At 43.9% G+C, this 21,873-nt stretch overlaps 3 protein-coding genes across 6 annotated transcripts; 2 read left to right on the top strand and 1 right to left on the bottom strand.

Moving 5' to 3' along the window:
• Window positions 1–260: 260 nt before the first annotated feature.
• On the top strand, window positions 261–13,352 carry LOC311252304 (protein NLRC3-like; the record flags this gene model as incomplete). Of its 4 annotated transcripts, none has more annotated exons than XM_084345357.1 (9): window positions 261–904; window positions 1,246–1,384; window positions 1,698–1,817; window positions 2,339–2,517; window positions 3,123–5,001; window positions 6,060–6,233; window positions 6,731–6,904; window positions 8,842–9,015; window positions 11,853–12,078. In XM_084345357.1, exons 2-9 carry the CDS (start codon window positions 1,254–1,256, stop codon window positions 12,076–12,078), a joined length of 3,057 nt encoding a protein of 1,018 aa, XP_084201483.1. In that variant the 5' UTR covers window positions 261–904; window positions 1,246–1,253. The 4 variants fall into 4 exon arrangements, with proteins under 4 accessions (XP_084201483.1, XP_084201485.1, XP_084201484.1 ...); XM_084345359.1 differs by lacking the exon at window positions 261–904 and adding an exon at window positions 13,035–13,352 and having other exon boundaries at window positions 1,205–1,384; window positions 11,853–12,026; XM_084345358.1 differs by lacking the exon at window positions 261–904 and adding an exon at window positions 12,108–12,179 and having other exon boundaries at window positions 1,205–1,384; window positions 11,853–12,026.
• Window positions 13,353–13,538: 186 nt separating this feature from the next.
• On the bottom strand, window positions 13,539–14,184 carry LOC311252305 (RNA-splicing ligase RtcB homolog). Its single transcript, XM_084345360.1, has 2 exons — window positions 13,904–14,184; window positions 13,539–13,809 (listed from the first exon to the last, which is right to left on the bottom strand). The coding sequence occupies exons 1-2, from the start codon at window positions 14,048–14,050 to the stop codon at window positions 13,669–13,671; spliced, it is 288 nt and encodes a 95-aa protein (XP_084201486.1). The 5' UTR covers window positions 14,051–14,184; the 3' UTR covers window positions 13,539–13,668.
• A 1,048-nt stretch (window positions 14,185–15,232) lies between these two features.
• crebl2 (cAMP responsive element binding protein-like 2) lies at window positions 15,233–19,895 on the top strand. The gene is made up of 3 exons (XM_084346350.1): window positions 15,233–15,459; window positions 16,357–16,554; window positions 18,271–19,895. Exons 1-3 carry the CDS (start codon window positions 15,445–15,447, stop codon window positions 18,424–18,426), a joined length of 369 nt encoding a protein of 122 aa, XP_084202476.1. The 5' UTR covers window positions 15,233–15,444; the 3' UTR covers window positions 18,427–19,895.
• The last annotated feature ends 1,978 nt before the right edge of the window (window positions 19,896–21,873 follow it).

The following is a 21,873-nucleotide window of genomic DNA, read 5'->3' as shown; positions in this document are numbered from 1 at the left end:
GCTCATTGGTCAGGTGTTGACCTGTTGACCTATGAGCTGAAGGCTTGATGACGTCAACTTGACGTCTTCATCACGTCAAAATAAGCGCGCACGGAGCTCACAGCGAGCCAACACACGCCAACGAACATTTGCTAAAAATATAAATGGATATCAGAAAGTGGTTACACGGTGCTGCTGCTGCAAGGCGACGGAAGAGGGAGCAAGTCCAGCCGGAGCCGGTTCCGAGGAGCCGGAGCTCAGTTCACCAGCAGCAACGACAACAAGAGCAACATGCTGGAGGTTCAATGATCAAAGTTCAGGACTGTAAACCAGTTACAGACCGGTTCATTTCATCTCCCCATGTTTATGACGGGTTCCAGTCCATGAACTGGCCTGAACGTGACTGAACAGCGCCATCTACTGGTCAATAACAAGCTGTGAATCTGAGGCAAACTCCAGCGTCACCAGACTCCCTTAAGAAAGGCTCATTTTCTGGAGTCATCGCGTCAGGAGAAACTGTGTGAACTGTGTGAAATGCTGTGTACAACACATTCTGGACTGTTTGGACCTGCTTGTTAATTCGGCAAACGTTACACATGATTATAGTCTTTCTGTGATATCGTGTCGTCACTGAGATGTAGCTGTATATCTGCACAGAGACCCGATGACAAGAGGTCAGTCAGTCCCATGTGGAGACGCCTTTAATGCCGGTGTTAGTCATCTGTCTCCGCTCCTCAAGTCAGTCCCGGTTCCTTATTAGACCCACAAAGCTCAGAAGTCAGAACCCCGAGGAGCACCACTGATCATGTGACCCAGACTCATGAACAGGAAGGAGGCTGAAAGTGAAAGTGTTCAGTCCTCAGACTCCATTTTGAGAGAGAACAGACAGAAGAAGACGGAGCAGGAGAGCTAAAGTGTGAAGCAGGTGAGTTAAAACAACGTGTTTGTGATGTTACTGTGAGAGTGTGAGTCCGTTTGTCTCTGTGGACTGTAGAGGACACACATGTTAGAATAAAGTCAACACTTTGATTCTTCTGTGGACACAAAGTCCTGATAGGCTGAATAACACACATTCAAACTGCTGTAACTAAAGACGAGGAGCCCAGAGGGGAAGACCAGAACCCTGACCCGCTCTGTGGTGCTGTACACTGTGTGTGTGTGTGTGTGTTTGTGTGTGTGTGTGTGTGTGTGTGTGTGTGTGTGTGTTTAACAAACTTGTTCCTGGTTCTTGTGTTCTGAGCTCACAGTTCATGTTTCACCTCTCAGACCTGAAGATGAGTGTTTGTGTGGAGGAAGAGGAGGACCGAGCAGAGTCTCCAGGATCCATCTGTCCCTCTATGAAGAGTGACCGGTCCAAAGGTCATCCTCCAGACTTCAGTACTGAACCTGGACCATCAGACACAAAGTAAGACAGCTGATACTAACTCATTTATATGACTCATTTTTCAGTGATGATCACATCTTTGTTTAGTTGATTTTGTGTTCATGTCTTCAAATGTCCACTAAAATGTCTTTTGTGTCCATGTTGAAGACTCTTGACGCCTCATGTTCCTCTGTGTGTCTGCTATAAATCTGTAATCTGATCTAAGAGGACAAACAGAAACTTTAAACCTCCTTTTTATGGACAGCAGCAGCAGTTTGTGTATGTAGAGCTTCTTAAATCACTTTATTGATGAAGGATTCATGTGATGTGAATAAAAACATGTTGGTGTTTGCAGAGTTCAGTCCAGCAGACAGAGAGCAGAGTCTCCAGGATCCATCTGTCCCTCTATGAAGAGTGACTGGTCCAGAGATCAACCTCCAGACTTAAGTACTGAACCTGGACCATCAGACACAAAGTAAGAGGACTGAGACGGACTCATTGAGTGTCTGCTGGTAATGTTTTGCTGTAGAGTAACATCAGGCTCCAGGACTGAAGACACACTAACAGAAACTCTTTGAAAGTCTCCTGAACACTAACATGTCTGAACTCAGTCAGATCCTGGAGGACACTAACACATCTCACCAGGATGAAATAGATTGGTGTCACCATGACGTGTTTTTGTAGGCTGACCCTGAAGTTAGCATCGCTCTGGCTCCCTCCACAAAAAGCCTGAGAGATGTTTGAGTTGGATTTTGGATTATTGCAGAAAATAATGTCTGTGACAAACACAAGTTTATGATACTGACACGTTTTGTTCTGAGAGATAATCTTCACACATCATTTTCATGACAGACTGATGCTGAATTCAAGCTGAAAAGTATCGACACTTTGACTTTTCTCTGTGACCGTCTGAGCTTCTCAACAGTGTCGACCAGATCTTGATGTTTCTAACAACAATCATCAAATCACTGTAGTTATAAAGAAATGTGTTCACAGAGAGAGGAAGAGGAGTCATGTCTCTGTGAAGAAGCAGCCCACCTGCTGTGTTCGGTGTCAGGACGTCCTGAAGGATCCGGTCTCTACCAGCTGTGGACACTGGTTCTGCAGACGCTGCATCACCTCAGACTGGGACCAGTCTGCTTCACCAGGAGACTCCTCCTGTCCCCAGTGTGGAGGTGAGACCCAGAACAACAGCTGGACTGTGGACAGACAGTCAGAGACAAACTGCACCGAGTCAGACTGAACGTCTGAACATGTTAAAGCCACATTATGTAGAAATTGTCATGTTGTGTGATTTGGCGCCCCCCACAGTTTGTGAGTGCAACACCACTGTAGTAAAAACAAATCCCAGGTGTGTAACAGTTTGTCAGACGTAATATAGGCGCTGACTACAAACACAACTCATGACATCATCACAATGTTGCGTGTTGAAGTCAACACGTATGTAAGGCTGCGATCCTACAAGTGACAGAGACACCGTTCACCTGTTACAACACACTGGACCATCAACACGGCTCTGAAGCTGCTACTTTAACCTCACAAAGTTACATCATGTTGCTTTAAACATCTCGCCTTCTACATGTCACTACATTTATTTAGAGACTCAGGAGGCATCAGACCAACACCAGGACAAATTACTAGATTGTCTCGATGACACACAAAGTCAATGAAAAGACCTGAAGACACTCAAACTTTATATCTTCTGATACTGATGATTGTTATTGATCATGAAAATAATCCACAGATTGTCAAAGTTTCTCCAACATTTGTCTCTTTTCAGTGAAAGTTGGTCTTCAGGAGGTTTTAGATGAACACAAGATCAGTCTGAGGAGGAGATGTGAACGTGTGACTGAAGGAAGTGATGGAACAGGAAGTGATGGAACAGGAAGTGATGGAACAGGAAGTGGAACCCTCCTCAACAGGATCTACACTGAGCTCTACATCACAGAGGGACAGAGTGAAGAGGTTAATACCCAACATGAGGTGAGGCAGCTGGAGACAGTTTCCAAGATGGAGGCCCTCCATGACGATCCAATCAGGTGCTGCGACATCTTTAAAGCCTCACCTGACCAACAGAGACGCATCAGAGTGGTTCTGACCAACGGCGTCGCTGGAGTTGGAAAAACCTTCTCGGTGCTGAAGTTCACTCTGGACTGGGCCGAGGGCTCCGAAAACCAAGATGTCCGTCTGCTGGTTGTGTTTTTGTTCAGGGAGCTGAACCTGATCAGAGATGAGCAGTACAGTCTTCTCAGGCTGCTCCATGTTTTCCATCCAACATTACAGAAGGTGACAGCAGAGAAGCTCGCTGGCTGTAAACTTCTGTTCATCTTTGACGGCCTGGATGAAAGCAGACTTTCACTGGATTTCAAGAACCATGAGGTCGTGTCTGATGTCACACAGAAGTCATCAGTCAGCGCGCTGCTGACAAACCTCATCGAGGGGAAGCTGCTTCCCTCGGCTCTCGTCTGGATAACTTCCCGACCTGCAGCGGCCAATCGGATCCCTCCTTCACGTGTCGACAGGGTAACAGAAGTACGAGGCTTCACTGACGCCCAGAAGGAGGAGTACTTCAGGAGGAGGTTCAGTGATGAAGATCTGTCCAGCAGAATCATCTCACACATCAAGACCTCCAGGAGCCTCCACATCATGTGTCTGATCCCAGTCTTCTGCTGGATCACTGCTACAGTTCTGGAGCACATGTTGACTACAGACCAGAGAGGAGAGCTGCCCAAGACCCTGACTGACATGTACTCACACTTCCTGCTGGTTCAGACAAAGAGGAAGAAGCAGAAGTACGATGAGGGACGTGAGACGAGTCCACAGGAGCTGACGGAGGCTGACAGGAAAGTTCTTCTGAAGCTGGGGAGGCTGGCGTTTGAACATCTGGAGACAGGAAACATCATGTTCTACCAAGAAGACCTGGAGCGGTGTGGTCTTCATGTCACAGAGGCCTCGGTGTACTCAGGAGTTTGTACAGAGGTCTTTAGAAGAGAGAGTGTGATCTTCCAGAAAACAGTCTACTGCTTTGTTCATCTGAGCGTTCAGGAGTTTCTGGCTGCAGTCTACATGTTCCACTGTCACACCAGCAGGAACACAGAGGTGGTGGAGGACTTCCTGGGAGAACCAAAGTCTTTTCTTGACAAGATTTCTAAGTTTTTTGTTGGAAGTGTTGATGACCATGAGATCTGTGACTCATCCCTGGATGACTTCCTGAGGAGCGCCATGCAGAAATCCCTCGACAGTAAAAATGGCCACCTGGACCTGTTTGTTCGCTTCCTTCATGGCCTCTCTCTGAAGTCCAACCAGAGACTCTTAGGAGGCCTGCTGGGTCAGACAGACAACAGGCCAGAAATCATCCAGAGAGCCATCAACAACCTGAAGGAGATGAACAGAGATGATGTCTCTCCTGACAGAAGCATCAACATCTTCCACTGTCTGATGGAGATGAACGACCACTCAGTCCATCAGGAGATCCAAGAGTTCCTGAAGTCAAAGAACAGATCAGAGAAGAAACTCTCTGAGATCCACTGCTCAGCTCTGGCCTACATGCTGCAGATGTCAGAGGAGGTTCTGGATGAGTTGGACCTGCAGAAGTACATCACATCAGAACAGGGACGATGGAGACTGATTCCAGCTGTGAGGAACTGCAGAAAGGCTTTGTAAGTCCAGATGTGTTAAACATTATAAAGTGAGGTGAAGCTGAAGCCTTCAGTATTAAAGATCAACACTTTACACACATGAATAATATAAAAGCTCGACACTATACACGTTTACCAAAACAAGTATTAAACCTGCTGATTGAATCAATGATCATCACCGAGCTCAGAGTAGAAATGACATGAAGTCGTCTTGTTTCCAAAACATTCAGCTCCTAAAATGATGATAACACAATGTTTAGTTGTAATTCTTGTGTTTGTGCAGTGGGAGGCATTAAATGAATGAAATGGGAGATGAAAAGCAGCGACAGAATAAAATGCATCAAAGACTGAGACAATACACACAAACACATAACTGAGTAAATACATACGAGTGCAGTTACAACCTACAGTGACTTCACAGTTCACTGATCATCATGTGAACATGAAGCTGAACCAATATAAATCACAGCAGCCTGTAAACTAACATCTGACACGTTCACGTCTCACTGATTTCAACACTTTTGTCCCAAACTGTCATTTCTGCTTCATTATTTCCCTCAAGGACACTTCAACATGTGTTTCTGTTTATTTATGTGGCACTTTAAAAGCAGTGACATCAGTTTGTTGGACACAAATAAAACAGCACAACAATGAAAGAGTCACAAGAAAAGTACTACAGGGACAATTACAGATATAAATATAAAGACAGCAGCATGAAGGAAACGGACAAACACAAACATGTCAAAGCAAAATCACACAAAGATGACATCATCACAATCAGCCGTTAAAAGCCGTTTTATACAGGTGTGTTTTGAGGGGATTTAAAATGGGGCACTGATTCAGCCCAGCTGATCTCCTCAGGCAGGTCAAAGTCTGGAGGCTCATGTGGAGCGGAGGAGCTCAAGTTTCAAACTACAAACCTTGTGATCAGTGACTGACCAGCTCAGCTGAACAACTGACCAGCTGAGCTACAGCTGCTCATGTTCATGTGCTTTGTGATGCAAAATGTATCGAGTCTGTTTTCAGAGTAAAGACTCAGATTTTATCACATTTAAATGTTTTATTATCTGTATTCACAGACTGAAGAACTGTCGACTCTCAGAGACTCACTGTGAAGTCGTCGTCTCAGCTCTGAAGTCCAACCCCTCACACCTGAGAGAGCTGCACCTGAGTTACAACAACCTGCAGGATTCAGCAGTGAAGCGTCTGTGTGCTGGACTGGAGAGTCCAAACTGTCGACTGGAGACTCTGACGTCAGTTCATGTGTTTTTTCTCTGTTTATATTAAATTTAGATCTAGAACAGTTTCACACACACACACACACACACTATAACTCCAGACCTGACTGAGATCAGCAGCATGTTATTAATCTGTGTTGATGTGAACAGGTGGGTGAATGTTGTGTTGACAGGATGATGTCACCATGACGATGATCCACAATAGACAGGTGAAGCCACGCCCCCTCTGGTCGAGCACCTGGGACCTGATTTCAGAAAAAATGACACAAATAATTTTCTGCTCTGGTTTGAATTGTGTCATGAATCTCACATATGATGTTTGTCAGTTTAAAAGAAACATTTTCTCCAGAAAGTCTCAGTTTGTCATCAAACTATTCAGAACCAACATCGTCTGACACCAATCGGACCGCCCTTAATTAGGACACAGTGATGTTGAGCTGCACATTTAAACCTGAACACATCTGATTGGATCATAAATTGATTTTTATCTTCATCATTTATTCTTTATTCAGATTGAGGAGCTGCAGTTTGTCAGAGATCAGCTGTGCTTCTCTGGCCTCAGCTCTGAAGTCCAACCCCTCACACCTGAGAGAGCTGGACCTGAGAGGAAACAACCTGCAGGATTCAGCAGTGAAGCGTCTGTGTGCTGGACTGGAGAGTCCAAACTGTCGACTGGAGACTCTGACGTCAGTTCATGTGTTTTTTCTCTGTTTATATTAAATTTAAATCTAGAACAGAAGTTTTACATTTCCTTCAGTTCACACACACACACACACACACACACACACACACACAGAGCTCAGTGCACGTCTGATCAGTGATGAAGATGATGGAGGATGAAGCTCACAGTCAGTCAGCTGTGTGTTGATGGAGGTGATGGTGATGAAGATCTGAGCTTTGATTACAGCTTTCTATGTGTGTGAGTCAGAGCTGCTCTTTGTGCTGAAGGTGGATCGATGGTGCAGAACGTTTCTGTTTGGTCGTTGAAGTCTGTCGTGTGATTAAAATGGCGTCCCAGGCTGCTTAGAGTCCGTACATCCGACAACAATTCCCACAATTCCTCGGGAACAATCCCATAATTCCTCTGCAGCGTCCTTCACGTCATTTCCTCAGCGAGTAGGATGAGATGGATCGGTGCTGGAGCTCTGAAGTAATTCTTCTCAGTAACTGTGGTCAGTTGTGCACCAGAGGCAGCTTCAGAGGTCACCTGGCTCTCATGCTCACTGTGCATCAGCGGACAGAAGCAGGATGTTGGACTCACTTCTGTTTCAAATCCACTGAACTGGTTTTCTTTGAGAGCTGCTGGTTGGATATTTGTAGAAGAAGCTCAGTGGTACGACGTGTTGTCTGAACACACCTGGAGCTCCAAGTGTTCACAGCTGGTCCAAACAGCCGAAGGTGGAGTGAAGAGCTGCTGGAGACACAACGATGGTTTCAATGTGGAGAAAAGGTGTCGCATGTTCAGACAGTCTCTCCTGAAGACATTCAGTGTTTCACTCAGTTGTTCATATGAACAGTGACAGAAATAGTTGTGGGACAAATGAACAAAGAGCTGAGAGAGAAATTCAAACCCCGCCTCCTTTCTCACCTGCACTCAGGTGACCAATCACACAGCGAGGTGTGTGTTAATGTTGTGTTGTTGGTTTAAAGTGACAGACACTGTTGGACACAGAGCGTCCTAGTCTGACATCAGAAAGGTGTGGCCCCACTCACATTTAAACCTCTGAATAGAAAGTGTTGAATCTTTGATGATGTTAAAGTCACGCTGGACAAAAGACACATGAATGTAACTTAATGTCCTCTGATTGGACACACTGCACGTGTTGACTGAACCTCTGAAGACAAACTTTATAACACTGAACATATCACACTGCTGATGTCAGTGATACATGTGACAGCATTATTTCAGACATGTTATTGTTGTTTTCACGTGTTTAAATCACATCTGAATGTTTATTTGAAACCTTTGTTCACACGTTCACAACATTATTCAGAACTGTGTGAGTCTCAGTTTTCATGTCATCAGGTCTGAAGGATCTGACCTCATAGGTTTGATGCTGATGGACTCTGAGCGTCGTGTTCAGCTTCATATTTAAACAGATGTAATATAACATGAAACATTCATCACTGGTTGATTCTCTCTGAACTCTGAATCATTTGATTCCTTCGTGCTTCTGTGAATAAAAACAGAAACCAGTGTTTTCTTCTCTGTCAGACAAGAACAAACTGAAGCTTTGTGATGACATGTGACGTTTATACTGACTGAAATATTTAAACTCGGGATGATTCTGATCTGAAACAGTAGAATCAGATCTGCAGTCAGTTCCTGTTGGTTTCTGTTTGGCTGCACAACATGAGTTTGTATCGATGGAGCCTCTGGTGGAGCTGCAGAGTTTAAGAGGTGGAGTCACCACGTCTTTATTGAAGCAGCAGCACGTTGTCATTAATATTAATGAAGCTCTGGTTCACTTTGTGTATCTGACAGTGTTGAACCTGCAGCTGTTGGGTTCAGGTGTTTGGACCTTCATTTTCTAAACGTGTTCAGCTCTGAACAGATTAAACTCTGAATGATTTCAAGCAGGAACATTGTCTTCTGAACTCTCTTCATTTATTCTTTATTCAGATTGTGGGGCTGCAGTTTGTCAGAGATCAGCTGTGCTTCTCTGGCCTCAGCTCTGAAGTCCAACCCCTCCCACCTGAGAGAGCTGGACCTGAGCTTCAACAAGCTGCAGGATTCAGCAGTGAAGCGTCTGTGTGCTGCACTGGAGAGTCCAAACTGTCGACTGGAGACTCTGGGGTCAGTTCATGTGTTTTTTCTCTGTTTATATTAAATTTAAATCTAGAACAGAAGTTTTAAATTTCCTTCGGTTCACACACACACACACACACTATAACTCCAGGGGGGTGTTCCAGAAAGCGGGTTATGTGAAAACTCAGAGTTAGTTAACCCTGAGATGAGGGAAACTCTGGGTTTTCCGTTCCAGAAAGAGAGGTAACTGAAACTCTGGGTCAGTCACCATGGTCACATACCGGGATGCGAACCGACGTCCGATGGTTTAAAATGCGAAACTTGCCATTGGCCTTGACCACTCGGCCATCGTAACACGTACACTATTTTGTGAGTATTCACACTAGATAACATATTTCTGCTAATATTGAATGAGAAAGAGAATCTAAACTACGATAACTCGTTTTACGATTACTTAAGAATAATTATACATAAATATGCTGGCGTCTTAAATAAGTGACGATTCAAATAGCTGCTAATATGGTAAACTGGTGTATTTTGAGAGAAGCAGTTTTACAAACAGACCATACACCCGCCCCTACGGAGCACTCAAAAAAGTGCAAAGGAACGCACCCAAGGCGGCATCCGTCATTTGATTGGTCCACACTCTAGCTGTCCCCTATTGGCTGGTGAAGCACAATATTTTGAGCGCGAGGAGTGACAGCCTTGAGTCTGAGCAGACTCCTCAACCTGAGAGGAGGTGCTTGTTCTGAGTGCGTGCACATTAGTTTTGAGCGCGCAGACTTTAGATCTGAGCGAGCGCAGGACATATTTGAATGCGAGCGAAATTTTTGAGTGCAAGCAGAAGAAATGTGAGCACGAGCATGTGATTTTTGAGTTCAAGCACACATTTTGAAAGAAAGCAGCAGACATCCAAGTGCGAGCAGAAAATATGAGTGCAAGGAGAATAAATCTGAGCGCGAGAAGGAGCTGTGTCACTGAAAAGGAATGAAATCATGCTCTTAAACTGAAAATCTACGCTCTTGAATAAAGATAGGATAATTCTTCCATAATATTCTACGTATGCCTGCATTAGGACCTCAAGCTCCATGGGTGTAAAATAACTCGATCTCTTTTTGTCTGATGTCATGGTGACGATCGTGGTATCAGGGCTCCATTGACGATGGCTTTTTATAGTGGTTGTGCACGCGCGTAACTCGAGGTGAACATACTCAGAGTTGATTGAACTAATTCAGATCAGCCGTTCTGGAACCGGATACTCAGAGTTTCCCATCTCAGAGTAAGTCAACTCAGAGTTCAGGGATAGACTCAGAGTTTGTTGAACCTCCTTTCTGGAACACCCCCCAGACCTGACTGAGATCAGCAGCATGTTATTAATCTGTGTTGATGTGAACAGGTGGGTGAATGTTGTGTTGACAGGATGATGTCACCATGACGATGATCCACAATAGGCAGGTGAAGCCACGCCCCCTCTGGTCGACCACCTGGGACCTGATTTCAGAAGAAATGACACAAATAATTTTCTGCTCTGGTTTGAATTGTGTCATGAATCTCACATATGATGTTTGTCAGTTTAAAAGAAACATTTTCTCCAGAAAGTCTCAGTTTGTCATCAAACTAATAAAATATAAGAGTGAAAATCTGTAATTATAAAGACGACACAGCCGACAGTGGTTAAGTGACGTCTGGTTTAACGCTGACTGAAACCTTGTAGAGTCGTCCTGAATATCAGCAGCTCACAGAACTGACCAACTCTCCTTTCACATAACTGCAGCTGTCAGTACGACCACACCTTCTTCTGTGTTGAGGCGGCGGCCATGTTGCTGCTGGTGACGTATGTTGAGTGAGACCAAGTAGTTCACTGAGCGCTTTAACACAAAACTACATGAGATTTGACTTTATTTACAACAAACAGACACTTTGTGACTGAAATAAGGTCCATGAGGTCCACCTGAAGGGGCGGGGCTTCCCCTCCCTATAGAGAGGTGAGTCTGTAGTCCTACAGCCAGAAACCTGTTAGCATGTTAGCATGTTAGCACATCCTGTTACAGTCTGTGAGTCAGTTGAATGTGTCTTCAGTTAAATGTGTGAAATAAGGTGTGTGGTTACCACAGGCTGAACATATTTACACGTTTTGTTCTCCAACATAAAATCCATCATTAAATGTCCACAGTTTAATTATAAAGCTCTTCATGTGTTAAAAACTGTTAGCGGTTAGCGGCTAACAAGCGTCTGAATGAGACTACAGAGGTTGTCGGGGACATTAAACGTCCTCACAGCGAACACGGAGACTCATCTACTCACTAGTCCGTCTTTACAGGCCCACTTTAGTTACACACTGTTCTAACTGGTGGGAATTAAACAGTGTTGGACTCAAATATCAACGTATGGTAGAGAAGATGTGAGGATGTGAGAGGAGGGGAGATTCCCCTTCACCTGAGCTGTGGGGAGTTGTCAGGGACAGAACAGGTCAGGAGTTCATATGAGGATGATAACAGGAAGGCAGCTAGGAGGACACTTATTGTCCAGTCAAACATCAGAGGGTCGCTGCCTTGGGGAAGGCATGGGTAACACCTGTCATACAGTCTGTAACCACTGTTCTGCTGTGTAGAAGTCAAGACCACCTGCAGACTGCAGAGAGCGCTGTGGCTCTTCTCTCCATGCTGCATGTGTTAAACACAAACTGTCTCCTGTGTTTATCTGATCGCCTCTTCTGATTGGTCCTTTTAGAGACCGCCCATCAAACTATTCAGAACCAACATGTCTGATAACAATCGGACCGCCCTTAATTAGGACACAGTGATGTTGAGCTGCACATTTAAACCTGAACACATCTGATTGGATCATAAATTGATTTTTATCTTCATCATTTATTCTTTATTCAGATTGTGGAGCTGCAGGTTGTCAGAGATCAGCTGTGCTTCTCTGGCCTCAGCTCTGAAGTCCAACCCCTCCCACCTGAGACAGCTGGACCTGAGTAACAACGACCTGCAGGATTCAGGAGTGAAGCTGCTGTCTGACCTGAAGGACAGTCCACACTGTCGACTGGAGACTCTGAGGTCAGTAGAGGGTTGGAGTCAGTCCACGCTGGTTTCAGCAGTATTGTACTGAACACAGTCAGTATCAAAGTAAAGATCCAGTATTTCCTGTTTTCCTCAGTGAAGCTGTGAGAGGAGAACGGTGACAGGCTTCATGATTGGACAGAAAGACAGAGAGAGAACAGTCAGCCAATCAGACGAGCCAGAAGCTTGTTGTGATCTGGTGTTGAGTTGTTGTGAAGACGACTGTTGTTGTTGTGTTCATGTCTACAGGAAGTAAAGCTGGATCACAGCTGACAGCATCACAGGATGTGTAGAGACAGTCGTCCTCATTCATCAAACGTGATCTCTCTAAAACACTAAAGAACTGATCAGCTGATCTGTGTCACAGCTCTCAGGTCTACGGTGGCCCTGAAGGTCAAAACACAACAACATTTCACAAACATCAAAGTGTCCACAGGGACTCTGGTTCTGTCCAATTACAAACAAGAACGCTGTCCCACCTTTTCTGTAATGTGAGATGTTGGTGTGTTTGGACCTTCAGGGCCACCGTACAGATCAGTCTGACTGAAGCCTGCAGATCACTGCTCTGATTTCAGAGAACCATCATTACATTTAGTAACCATGTGGTGTTTGTACAGAGCAGAAGCTGTGCTGAAGTCCAGTAACCACAGCTGATGTTGGACTGTCAGTCTGTGTGTGAACATGTAGGAGCTTTAACATCATATATTCATCTGTCCATCTGTCTTTTGTTTGCTCCACACATTTTACAACAGACTCCATATTTACATATTTGTAATGTTTCAAAGCAGATGAAATATTCAGGTGTGACTGAGACTGGTTTTTAACAGCAGTCAATCATCATCACAGTGTTTCTGCAGTGATGATGCGTTCAGGGACACAGCCGCTCCACTTGTGGTCTGAACAGGACTGAAGTCCTGCTGGTCTTTATATCACTGACTGACAGCTGATGGAGGGAGTCTCTGTCAACACTCATGTATCTGCTGCTCTCTCTGCTTCTCTCATCAGGTGGGGGTGGTGAAAGGTGGAGGAGTTGAGAGGATCAGCTGTGTCCTGGTGATCCAGAGAGGTTGAAGCAGCACCATCAGCTGGTGGGTGGAGAGGCTCTGACTGGGCCGTGTTACTGGGAGGTGGAGTGGAGAGGAGAGCTTCATCCAGCAGTGACTGACGGACCGATCACAACAAGTGGAGATGACTGTCAGTGCTGCAGTCTGAACTGCTCTGTTGTCTTTCTGTCTCTGATCCTCTGATATCCTGAACACACAGTGACTCTGCAGGTTTGTTCTGGTTCTGACAACAGAACCTGAAGTTATGGATGCACCAGAACACCGGCACGTCATCGGTATGGACCCATAAAGGCTTTAAACTGAAACAGGACATCACTCCAACAAAAACATCTCTGCTAATATGACGGGCCGATAAGATGACACTGTGATTACACACATGACGCCTAGTTTTCTTAAATAGTCACATATATATATATATATATTGTAATCATGCACATTTTAGTTTGATCTTTGTGTTTGCTCGTTTTAGTTGAGTTTTTTACTGCTTATTTTCATTCCACTTTGTTTTATTTTAGGTTTTTGTTTTAAGGTTGTCTAAAATATATATACTTGGATAAAAACTGCAGCAGCTTGTTTTAAAACGTAAGGACACTAGAGACTCGTACCGCTCCGTGACAGGTGGTGCCGAACGTCTCCGTCATGCCTTGATCGGTCCCTGTGAGGACGTAACTGCAGGTTCCCATCGTCCCTCCGATCAACACCGGCTGACCTGTGAGCTGAAACAAGAGGATGAAACATCGATGGACGCAGAGTCAGATCTCCAGCAGCACTTTTAAAACCTGATTCAACAGTTTGTTGATGAGTCTGTACCTGGTAGTCTACAGGGATGAGGGGGTGGTGCGGGGGGAAAGCTCGGGTGGATCCTTTGCGGTGGACCAGCAGCGTCCTCTGCCTCCCGTCCACCACGTGCTCCTCTACTTTGGCGATGTTGTGAGAAACGTCGTAGATGACGTGCATGTCGAGGTCGTCCGGCGTGGTGCCAAACACTTTAGAAAAGGCCTGAAGAAGAAAAGTTTAAAGAGTCAGTCGGCATGATGTTGTTTTACAGAGAGGTCTGAGTTCATTTAAAAAGGGCCATGCACCACACAAGTGCTCAGCCACTTGCAGCTGACAGCTAACAGCTAACATCATTTCTAATAAAGGATTTTCCTAAAACAAAGTCGTGTTTATTTTCACATCAGTCTTAAAGTGTTCTGAGTGAATGGAGGAAGGTTCAGCAGATAAAATGGATTTCTGATGGAAACATCTGAACGATCAAAATCAACCTGGATGACGACGTTCTCAGGTAAATAATGGCTGAAATGGCGGCCATTTTGAAATGTAAGTGACCCAGGAGGTACGTACACATCGGCCACAAAACAACACAAAACGACCACAGAGACACAAACTAAGTATTTTGTTTGCTTCTTTGCTGAATGTAAATTATTTCACTGTATCAGACCTCATATGTTTCTATCAGTGTGTCAGACCAACTGAGCCTCAACATCACTTCTCCAGTCAAAATGGTGCCTTTTAATAAACTCATCAAAACCTCTCCAACAAATTCTGGTTTTAAAAGTTCAGATCACACGCCAGCTGACGGTCGTTCACCGTGATCTTGTCTCTTTTCATCGCCTTCTCCATGGCAACCAACAACATCCAGGACATTTAACAGCGTCTGGATCAAAGTGAACTTTGTGAACAAGTTATGAAAGAAGTTCAACAACAGTCTTTAAACTTAACTTTGTTGTTACTGAACTGGACTGTTGATTAACAATGTAACCGTTTATTTAAACAGGAAGTCTTATAGACATCAAATGTGAACAGTGAACAGCTGAAATTCACACAACGTGCAGACAGCAAACTTGAGACTAATGTTTAAAAATCTTCCAAAAAAATAATGTTTAAAATGTAAACACGTCAAACGTCTGAGAGCTCCGGTTCATAGTTAATAGAGTAAAAAGAAAGTTAAAAAAAGATGAAAATATAAATACAGACTATCTTCTCACAGTCTACTTCATTAGTCTGATGACAGACTGACACTTTATTGATTTAAAAGTGATCTTTCCACCAGGATCAGCACATTATCTGTCTTCAGTCACTACAAAGGTTTATGTGCTGTGGGACAAACCGGAAGAGGCGTGTCTTCGGCGCTCAGCTGACGTAAGCGCGTTACGTCAGCAGGAAACACGATGTAAACAGACGAACAGCCTCACTAATAACCTGTGTTCGCTGTTGTCTGTGTGCTTGTTGTGGACGCGGACTCACTTTAACTTTGTGTCCTCACACTTTCTGTGTCTCAGCTGCATCCCGAGCTGTTAGCTGAGTGTAGCTAACGGGAGCTAGCTGCCTGCGCGGTAGCGTTCACCAACATGGATGATAACAAGGTGAGAGGCTCGCGGCTGATTATCGACGGTTCATCTGAAACAACACGAGTTTACTGTCCGCTGGGTGGTGAGGCTGGTGTCAGGGCCACCGACTGTCCTCATGGTAACGAGCTTGTGAAGCTAAGTGAGGCAGAATAAGAACATATACTCAGCTAACTACTGTTAGCTGGCTAGCTAGCTGTTGCTAGGCTAGCGTGCTCGTTGTGTTTGCGGCTACATTGATAACACAGCTAGTTAAACTAGTTAGTTATAATAGTTTAAGTCGTGTCGGATAAAATGTAGCTGTGATGTTTAAATAGTTTAACACTTCACTGATCATAGTTAGAGAGTATAACTCAGTGTTATTGTGCTGTTGTTCTTTGGCCTGTTGGTTATATCATAATAACTTCATGTGTTAGAAACACAGAGTACTTTATTAATCTGTAAGGAAAATTATCCTGTTTCAGTAGAAATCAACATAAACTCACAAAAACACACAATACAACACAGACACAATATATTAATTAAATAAATACATACAGCCACAACAATGCAACATTACAAAGGGACAGACAGAATAAATAAAATATAATTGAATATAAATCTAAAATGGGGTCAGTCAGGTCCGGTTGGGAAATAACGGTCCTTGTTGCAGCTCATCTGGAGGAGCCTTGAGCCTCATGAATAATATTGATATGAATAATATTGGATTACAGACGATGACTGTTGGTTGTTGTATTCTGGATCAGCTGTTGACTCGTGTTTGTGTTGTCGTCCTCTGATCTTATGATGGTAGAACATGTCTACTGACCTGACCAGGTGATGACAGCAGGGAGACGTACTGAGTGTTGGAGACGTGTTAAGATGGACTCCTCATTAACTTCCCGTTCTAGATTAATAACATCACTGTGTTTTCAGATGGTGGCTGGTAAAGTGAAGAAACCTGGCAAACGAGGACGCAAACCTGCAAAAATTGACCTGAAGGCCAAACTGGAGCGAAGCCGTCAGAGCGCGAGGGAGTGCCGAGCGAGGAAGAAGCTGAGGTACCAGTACCTGGAGGAACTGGTGTCCAGTAAGGAGAGAGCCATCTGCGCCCTGCGGGAGGAGCTGGAGATGGTAAAGTGTTTCTCTTGAATGCATTTGTTAACACTGACTCATTACTGATGCTCACTGACTGACTGAGCCCCTCCGGATCTATTTTCTCAGCAGTTAATGTCACAGATCAGATCATGAGATAAATACTAACTGATAACTGTTGATGTTGTTACACCTGCCTGTAAAGGGGTAGTTCAGGTGTTTTCATGTTGTATGAGGTAATTATCCCCCGTCAGTGTGTTACCTGCAGTGGACGACATCATCTCCCAGCTGGTGTGGAGACGCAGCACAGAGCGCTGGCAGGAAGTCGAGCTTCGTACTGCTGAAACTGAACCAGCAAAACATTTTAGCCACTCAGTCCTGCCTTAAAATATATATATCTGTTTCAGTGTGCACTATATCTGTAACGATGTTGGTGCTTTACGTTGACGTTAAACAGCCTTTTCCTTTGACACTACATTTGCTCAACCGTACAACGTCTGTATTCCTACGCACAGACGCAATGTAGTGCAAAGAAAAGGCTGTTAAACGGCAACTTAAAGCACCATAGATTATCAAATTTACTGTACACTTAAACAGATATATGTATTTTAAAGGTGGGACTTTTTTGGAGTATATTTGGCTAAAATTAAATGCTAAATGTTCTGCTTCTCCACACCAGTGCAAGATGACGGTCATCTACTGCAGGTAAAACACTGAGCAGAGATAAATACCTCATACAAGCCCACATCAACCCGACAGGTCTCAGGGGAACCAAACTCAAGCTGACGGCTCTAAATACAAGTGTATTGGTCATGTTTGGTCTCTGTTAGCCTGCCAGTGTGAGCAGCAGATGTTTGTGAACACACCGTCTGTTTCATTGAACCAGTAACCACAACATCACCAGACTCCCTTAACAAATGTGGTGATTTTAAGAGTTGTTGAGTTAAAACAAACTTTGTAACGTAGTGAAACTCTGTCTCTGACAGACTCTGACTTATTTGTTCCTTCTTGTAAATTCAGCAAATGTTCTGCATGAACTTCTTTCTGTCTTTGAGTAGAAACATGGAGTCTGTTTGTCTCAGTGATGGACGGGTTTGTTTCATACAGAGCAGGAAGTGACATCACATTAAGACAAATATTAACACCAGGTGTGAACAGACTCGATGAAACTTCAACATGCAGGTCTGATAAAATAGAGAAAACAAGAATTACAGAAATGTTCTAAAGAAACCGTCATTATTATTATTATTATTATTATTTTTATCATCATTACTCCCCCGTTGTTCAGACCGTCTGCTGTCAGTCGATGTCACTTTATTTCGACTTCATTTCACTGAACACCGTGACACCGGTGTCGGTTCTCACACGGTGTGCCGGCCGCGTTGCCGCCCACCAATCAGAAGCCTGATTGGTTCCCTGAGTCGTGTCGTCGTGTTCCTGATGTGAAGACTTAAAGGAGTTTACTGCATCTCAACCCTCCGGCGTGTCTGCGAGGTAAGAAACAGCTGAGGGACTCCTGGTGAGGGCGGTGGTGGACTCACTCCATCAGGAACATTATCGGTGAATGATGTTACTCATTACAGTGTCACTGGTGATTAAAGGGATCTATCTCCTGGTTTAACTGCGTCTGTCCACGTCTGGATTAAATGTCTGCTAACATGTTAGCCGTGAAGCATCTGTTACCATGGTGATTACATTGGTTTTGTTAAGACAAACAGCATTAATGTTTCTTCTTTGTTGTGTTTCCGTCCTCAGTACAAGCAGTGGTGTTCAGCCATGGATCAGGGGAAGATCCCCTCTGAGATTAAAGCTCTGCTCACCGGAGACGACCAGAAGCTGCCTCAGGGTGGCAGCAGCACCAAGACGTCCAAGAACAGCAAGAACAACATCAGCAGCAACGGTCAGGGCTGATGTGACGGACACCGAGCGCCCCTGAGTTTTTATTTTACACTTCATACTTAATCTTTGACAGTTTGGTTTGTGACCGCTGAAGGTTTCAGGTCACTTTGAGCTTCGACATGAACTCTTGATGTTTCTCGTTTCTTCTCCAACAAACAGTTTCAGCCGTCTGTCCTCCGTCAGGGCGTCTGAAGGTTCCTGCTTTCTTTATATGCAGTCAGTCAATCATGATTAACACAACAACATCATCTTTGTAGAGTTTTTACAAATCCAAAATGCCTGTTGAGGATTTCTGATTCAGGCTCTTTGATTCATCACATCTGAACAATCAGTTACAATTATTTTTAACAACGTGAACTTTTGAGTTAAAGAAAAGATGTTCGACAGCTGAGCTGAGCTGCTTGTTGCTTCATTTGTTCTTTAAAAACGTCTTCACGTAACGATTCTCAACTTCATCAACATCAATAATACAAACCAGCCGAGATGAATTTCATCCGTTAGTCTTTAAAAGTCGTGCTGCTGCTGTGACGCGTTTCAGGTTTAATCTGTGTCGTAACTCCTGAGAGAGAAAACAAGGTTGTTTTTTATTTTGGGACGTTTTAACCTGAAAAGTTTTCAAGTGTTGATGGTTAATTAAATATTAGTTTAGTTTGTTTCTCCCACAAACTCTTAAACAATCGCATTAGATTAAAATGTCGGTACAACAACAAACTTTTCTCTTTTAAGGTGAATTTTCAGCAGCAGCTGTTTTTATTTCTGTTTAATGTTTTAAAATAAAAAGTCAGAACATCAAACATCTTCGTTCCTCACTTCACCTTCACCTGACGTTCGATCAGCAGGTGAAGGAGGAGGTGAATAAACTTCTCTGAACAGCCGGTTTGTAACATTTATGATGATTCATTAGTCACACGACTGACTGACTGACTGACTGACTGACTGTATATGAGAACGCATCAGTGGATAAAATAACCTGGTTTGCTCTTTGAAGACGTTTCTTGTCTCTTGCTGCCCTTCATGATGTATTTACACACTTCAGTGAACAGAGTATTTTTACATGTGACTTGTTGTGTCCAGAATAACTGAAGGCCTTCCTGTTGTAGCATCAAGTGTCAGCTGAGAGGACGAAGAGTCGAGCGAGTCAGTCGGATATATTTTTGTATTTTCTATCAGCTCAGAGTTCGTCGTCGTGTTCGTGGATGTTGGACTTGTTTTTAACGTCGGCTTTCTGAGAGTGAAATGTGACTATAAATTAAACACAAAGCTTCTCTTGAGTTTGTTCCCTCTAAATGTTTCCTTGAGTTTGTTCCCTCTAAATGTTCCCTTGAGTTTAACTCCTGACCGACGTGTTTGAAGCTCTTTCTTTGGCGGAGGTGAAGAGACGCCGCTGACTGTTGCACTTTGTTGAGTTTGGCTGAAGCACTTTGTTGGATGATTGTATCTGTCTGAACTGTCTGTGAGAATAAAAGTGTGTTTGACTCTGACTGGTGACGTTTCATTCTCTGAAGTCCACTAACGGCCACTGGAGGGCGCTGTGTCAGCAGCTGGTGTCATGTAAAGGGTCATTCCACCAGTTTGGGGAGAACTGCTGTGTATGTGAAACAAGTAGGATGAAGCTGCATGTCATCTAATAATAAATAATGATTCACCTGCAGTGATCTCACTTAGTGGCTCTGATGCATTATGGGTAATGTAGGCCTCAAATGTGGGAAACTGGTGGAGTTGCACTTAATTTTTATATGTAAATATTAGCATGTTAGCTCAATAGCTTCCAGGTCATGTGACCAATTGACTCAAAATCATGTTGGGATCATGTAACTACACTGGCTGCATGAGATACACCTCTTGTTTTTACATTTTACATCTCTAAATATTTTTTATTAAATGAGATGTGAATTTAATGTGAGCTAATCTGTTTGATAGATTATTGATAATGCAGCAAGATAGATGTTTAAAGGAACAGTTCACCCTAAAACAAACAGCTGAAGCAGCTGCGGACTCGTTATAAAACATAAAAACAACTTAAAGAAGAAAACACCATTAAAATTCTGCTGAATCAGCTGTTAGCACTTCCTGTTTGCAGTGTACTGATGGATGAACCGCCAGCCATCACTGGACCACTGTGGTACTGAAGAAACCTTAAAGACATGATGTGTCTCAGGCGGCTCTGCTCGTGTGAGGAGAGTCTTTGCTGCGTCATCATCTCCTCCATGACGAGGAACAACTGAAGCTGCAGACCTGATTTAAAACAACCACAGAAGCATCAGGTGTCTCCATGCAGCTCGTCTGTGGCAGCTAAATGTGTCATTTCCATTTAACCACACGTGTTGTCACCGTGCACTGTTTCACGTATTGACCTTTGACCTGACGCTTTATTAAACCTTTAGTACTGTGAATATGACCTGTCCTCACTACGACCTGAACATTGACCTCGCTGATTTATGTCACAGTGTTTGAGCACAGCAGCTCTGTGACCCCGGACACATGGACATATCAAGACCGTCTGGCCGGCTGGAGACTGAAAACCTCCCTGTCTCAGTGAGTCTCAGTGTGTCTCTGTGTGTCTCAGTGTGTCTCAGTGTGTCTCTGTGTCTCCGCCAGAGTTTGTTTGGTGGTTGAGGTCTTTCAGCTGAAATTGTTTAACTGTTTACTTTGACCACTTTACTGAATTACTCAAAGACAACTGTATTTACTGTGTTATGAAGCTTTTTGTGCATGTAAAAGTTCTGCAAAGTGAAAAAGTCCAAAGCTCACCTCAAAGGGAGTCCCTCTCTCCCACAGAAGACCTGGTTCTGACCCGCCCTTCTCTGCCTCTGATTGGCTACAGTCTTCACCGTTAAGTAATGTGCTTGTGCAACCCTCATCGAAGATTGAACAGAGGCCAGATGTCTCACTCCGTAGCTAAAACTGAGCATTCAAGACACTGTGTCAAACTGGGTGTTTGAGAAAAATGTGATTTTGAAAATTAAAGTATGAACCTGAAAGTGAGCATAATATGACCTCTTTAAAATACCAGTGAAAAACTTCTGAGACACCAAAACGCTCCAGCTCTGGAGAGTTACTACGACATTAGATCCATTTTGACAGAAAGTAGATTTTTGAGTGTCATTCCCGACTCGTTCAGCACTGAAGCTCTGGGATTGTGAATCGGGTCAGTCGCTGTCCCAGAACGTCAGATGGCTATTTGAGGAGTTCAGTTTGAGACCTTCAACTATTTTATTTCTGTAACGAGCATCGGTGCGCTTCATTTACCACAGAACTCGTAGCTGATGCCATCAAACCTGAGTTTACATATCATGTCCACAGATAGAAGTTGATGATAATAAACAGATGAATAATAAAACACCCGACAGGATCTCGAAGAGCTCGAAGCTGCAGAATTTCTCTAGAACTTTAGTTTGGTGATGGATCCACCACCGCATGGAAAAGATGAAGAGGTTGAGTTTCATACATTGTGAAAAT

This window comes from Pagrus pagrus, assembly GCF_965226575.1.
Source record: "Pagrus pagrus genome assembly, chromosome: 23".
NCBI lineage: Eukaryota > Metazoa > Chordata > Actinopteri > Spariformes > Sparidae > Pagrus > Pagrus pagrus.
This window is presented reverse-complemented; position numbering and strand designations above follow the sequence as displayed.

What these genes read in the sequence shown, in the direction of transcription:
- LOC311252305 (XM_084345360.1), bottom strand. Translation starts at nt 14,050, where the DNA reads ATGCACGTCATCTACGACGTTTCTCACAACATCGCCAAAGTAGAGGAG. An exon ending in TCATCCCTGTAGACTACCAG is followed by an intron (nt 13,810 to 13,903) that starts GTACAGACTCAT and finishes CTCTTGTTTCAG; the next exon opens with CTCACAGGTCAGCCGGTGTT.
- crebl2 (XM_084346350.1), top strand. An exon ending in TGCGGGAGGAGCTGGAGATG is followed by an intron (nt 16,555 to 18,270) that starts GTAAAGTGTTTC and finishes TTCCGTCCTCAG; the next exon opens with TACAAGCAGTGGTGTTCAGC.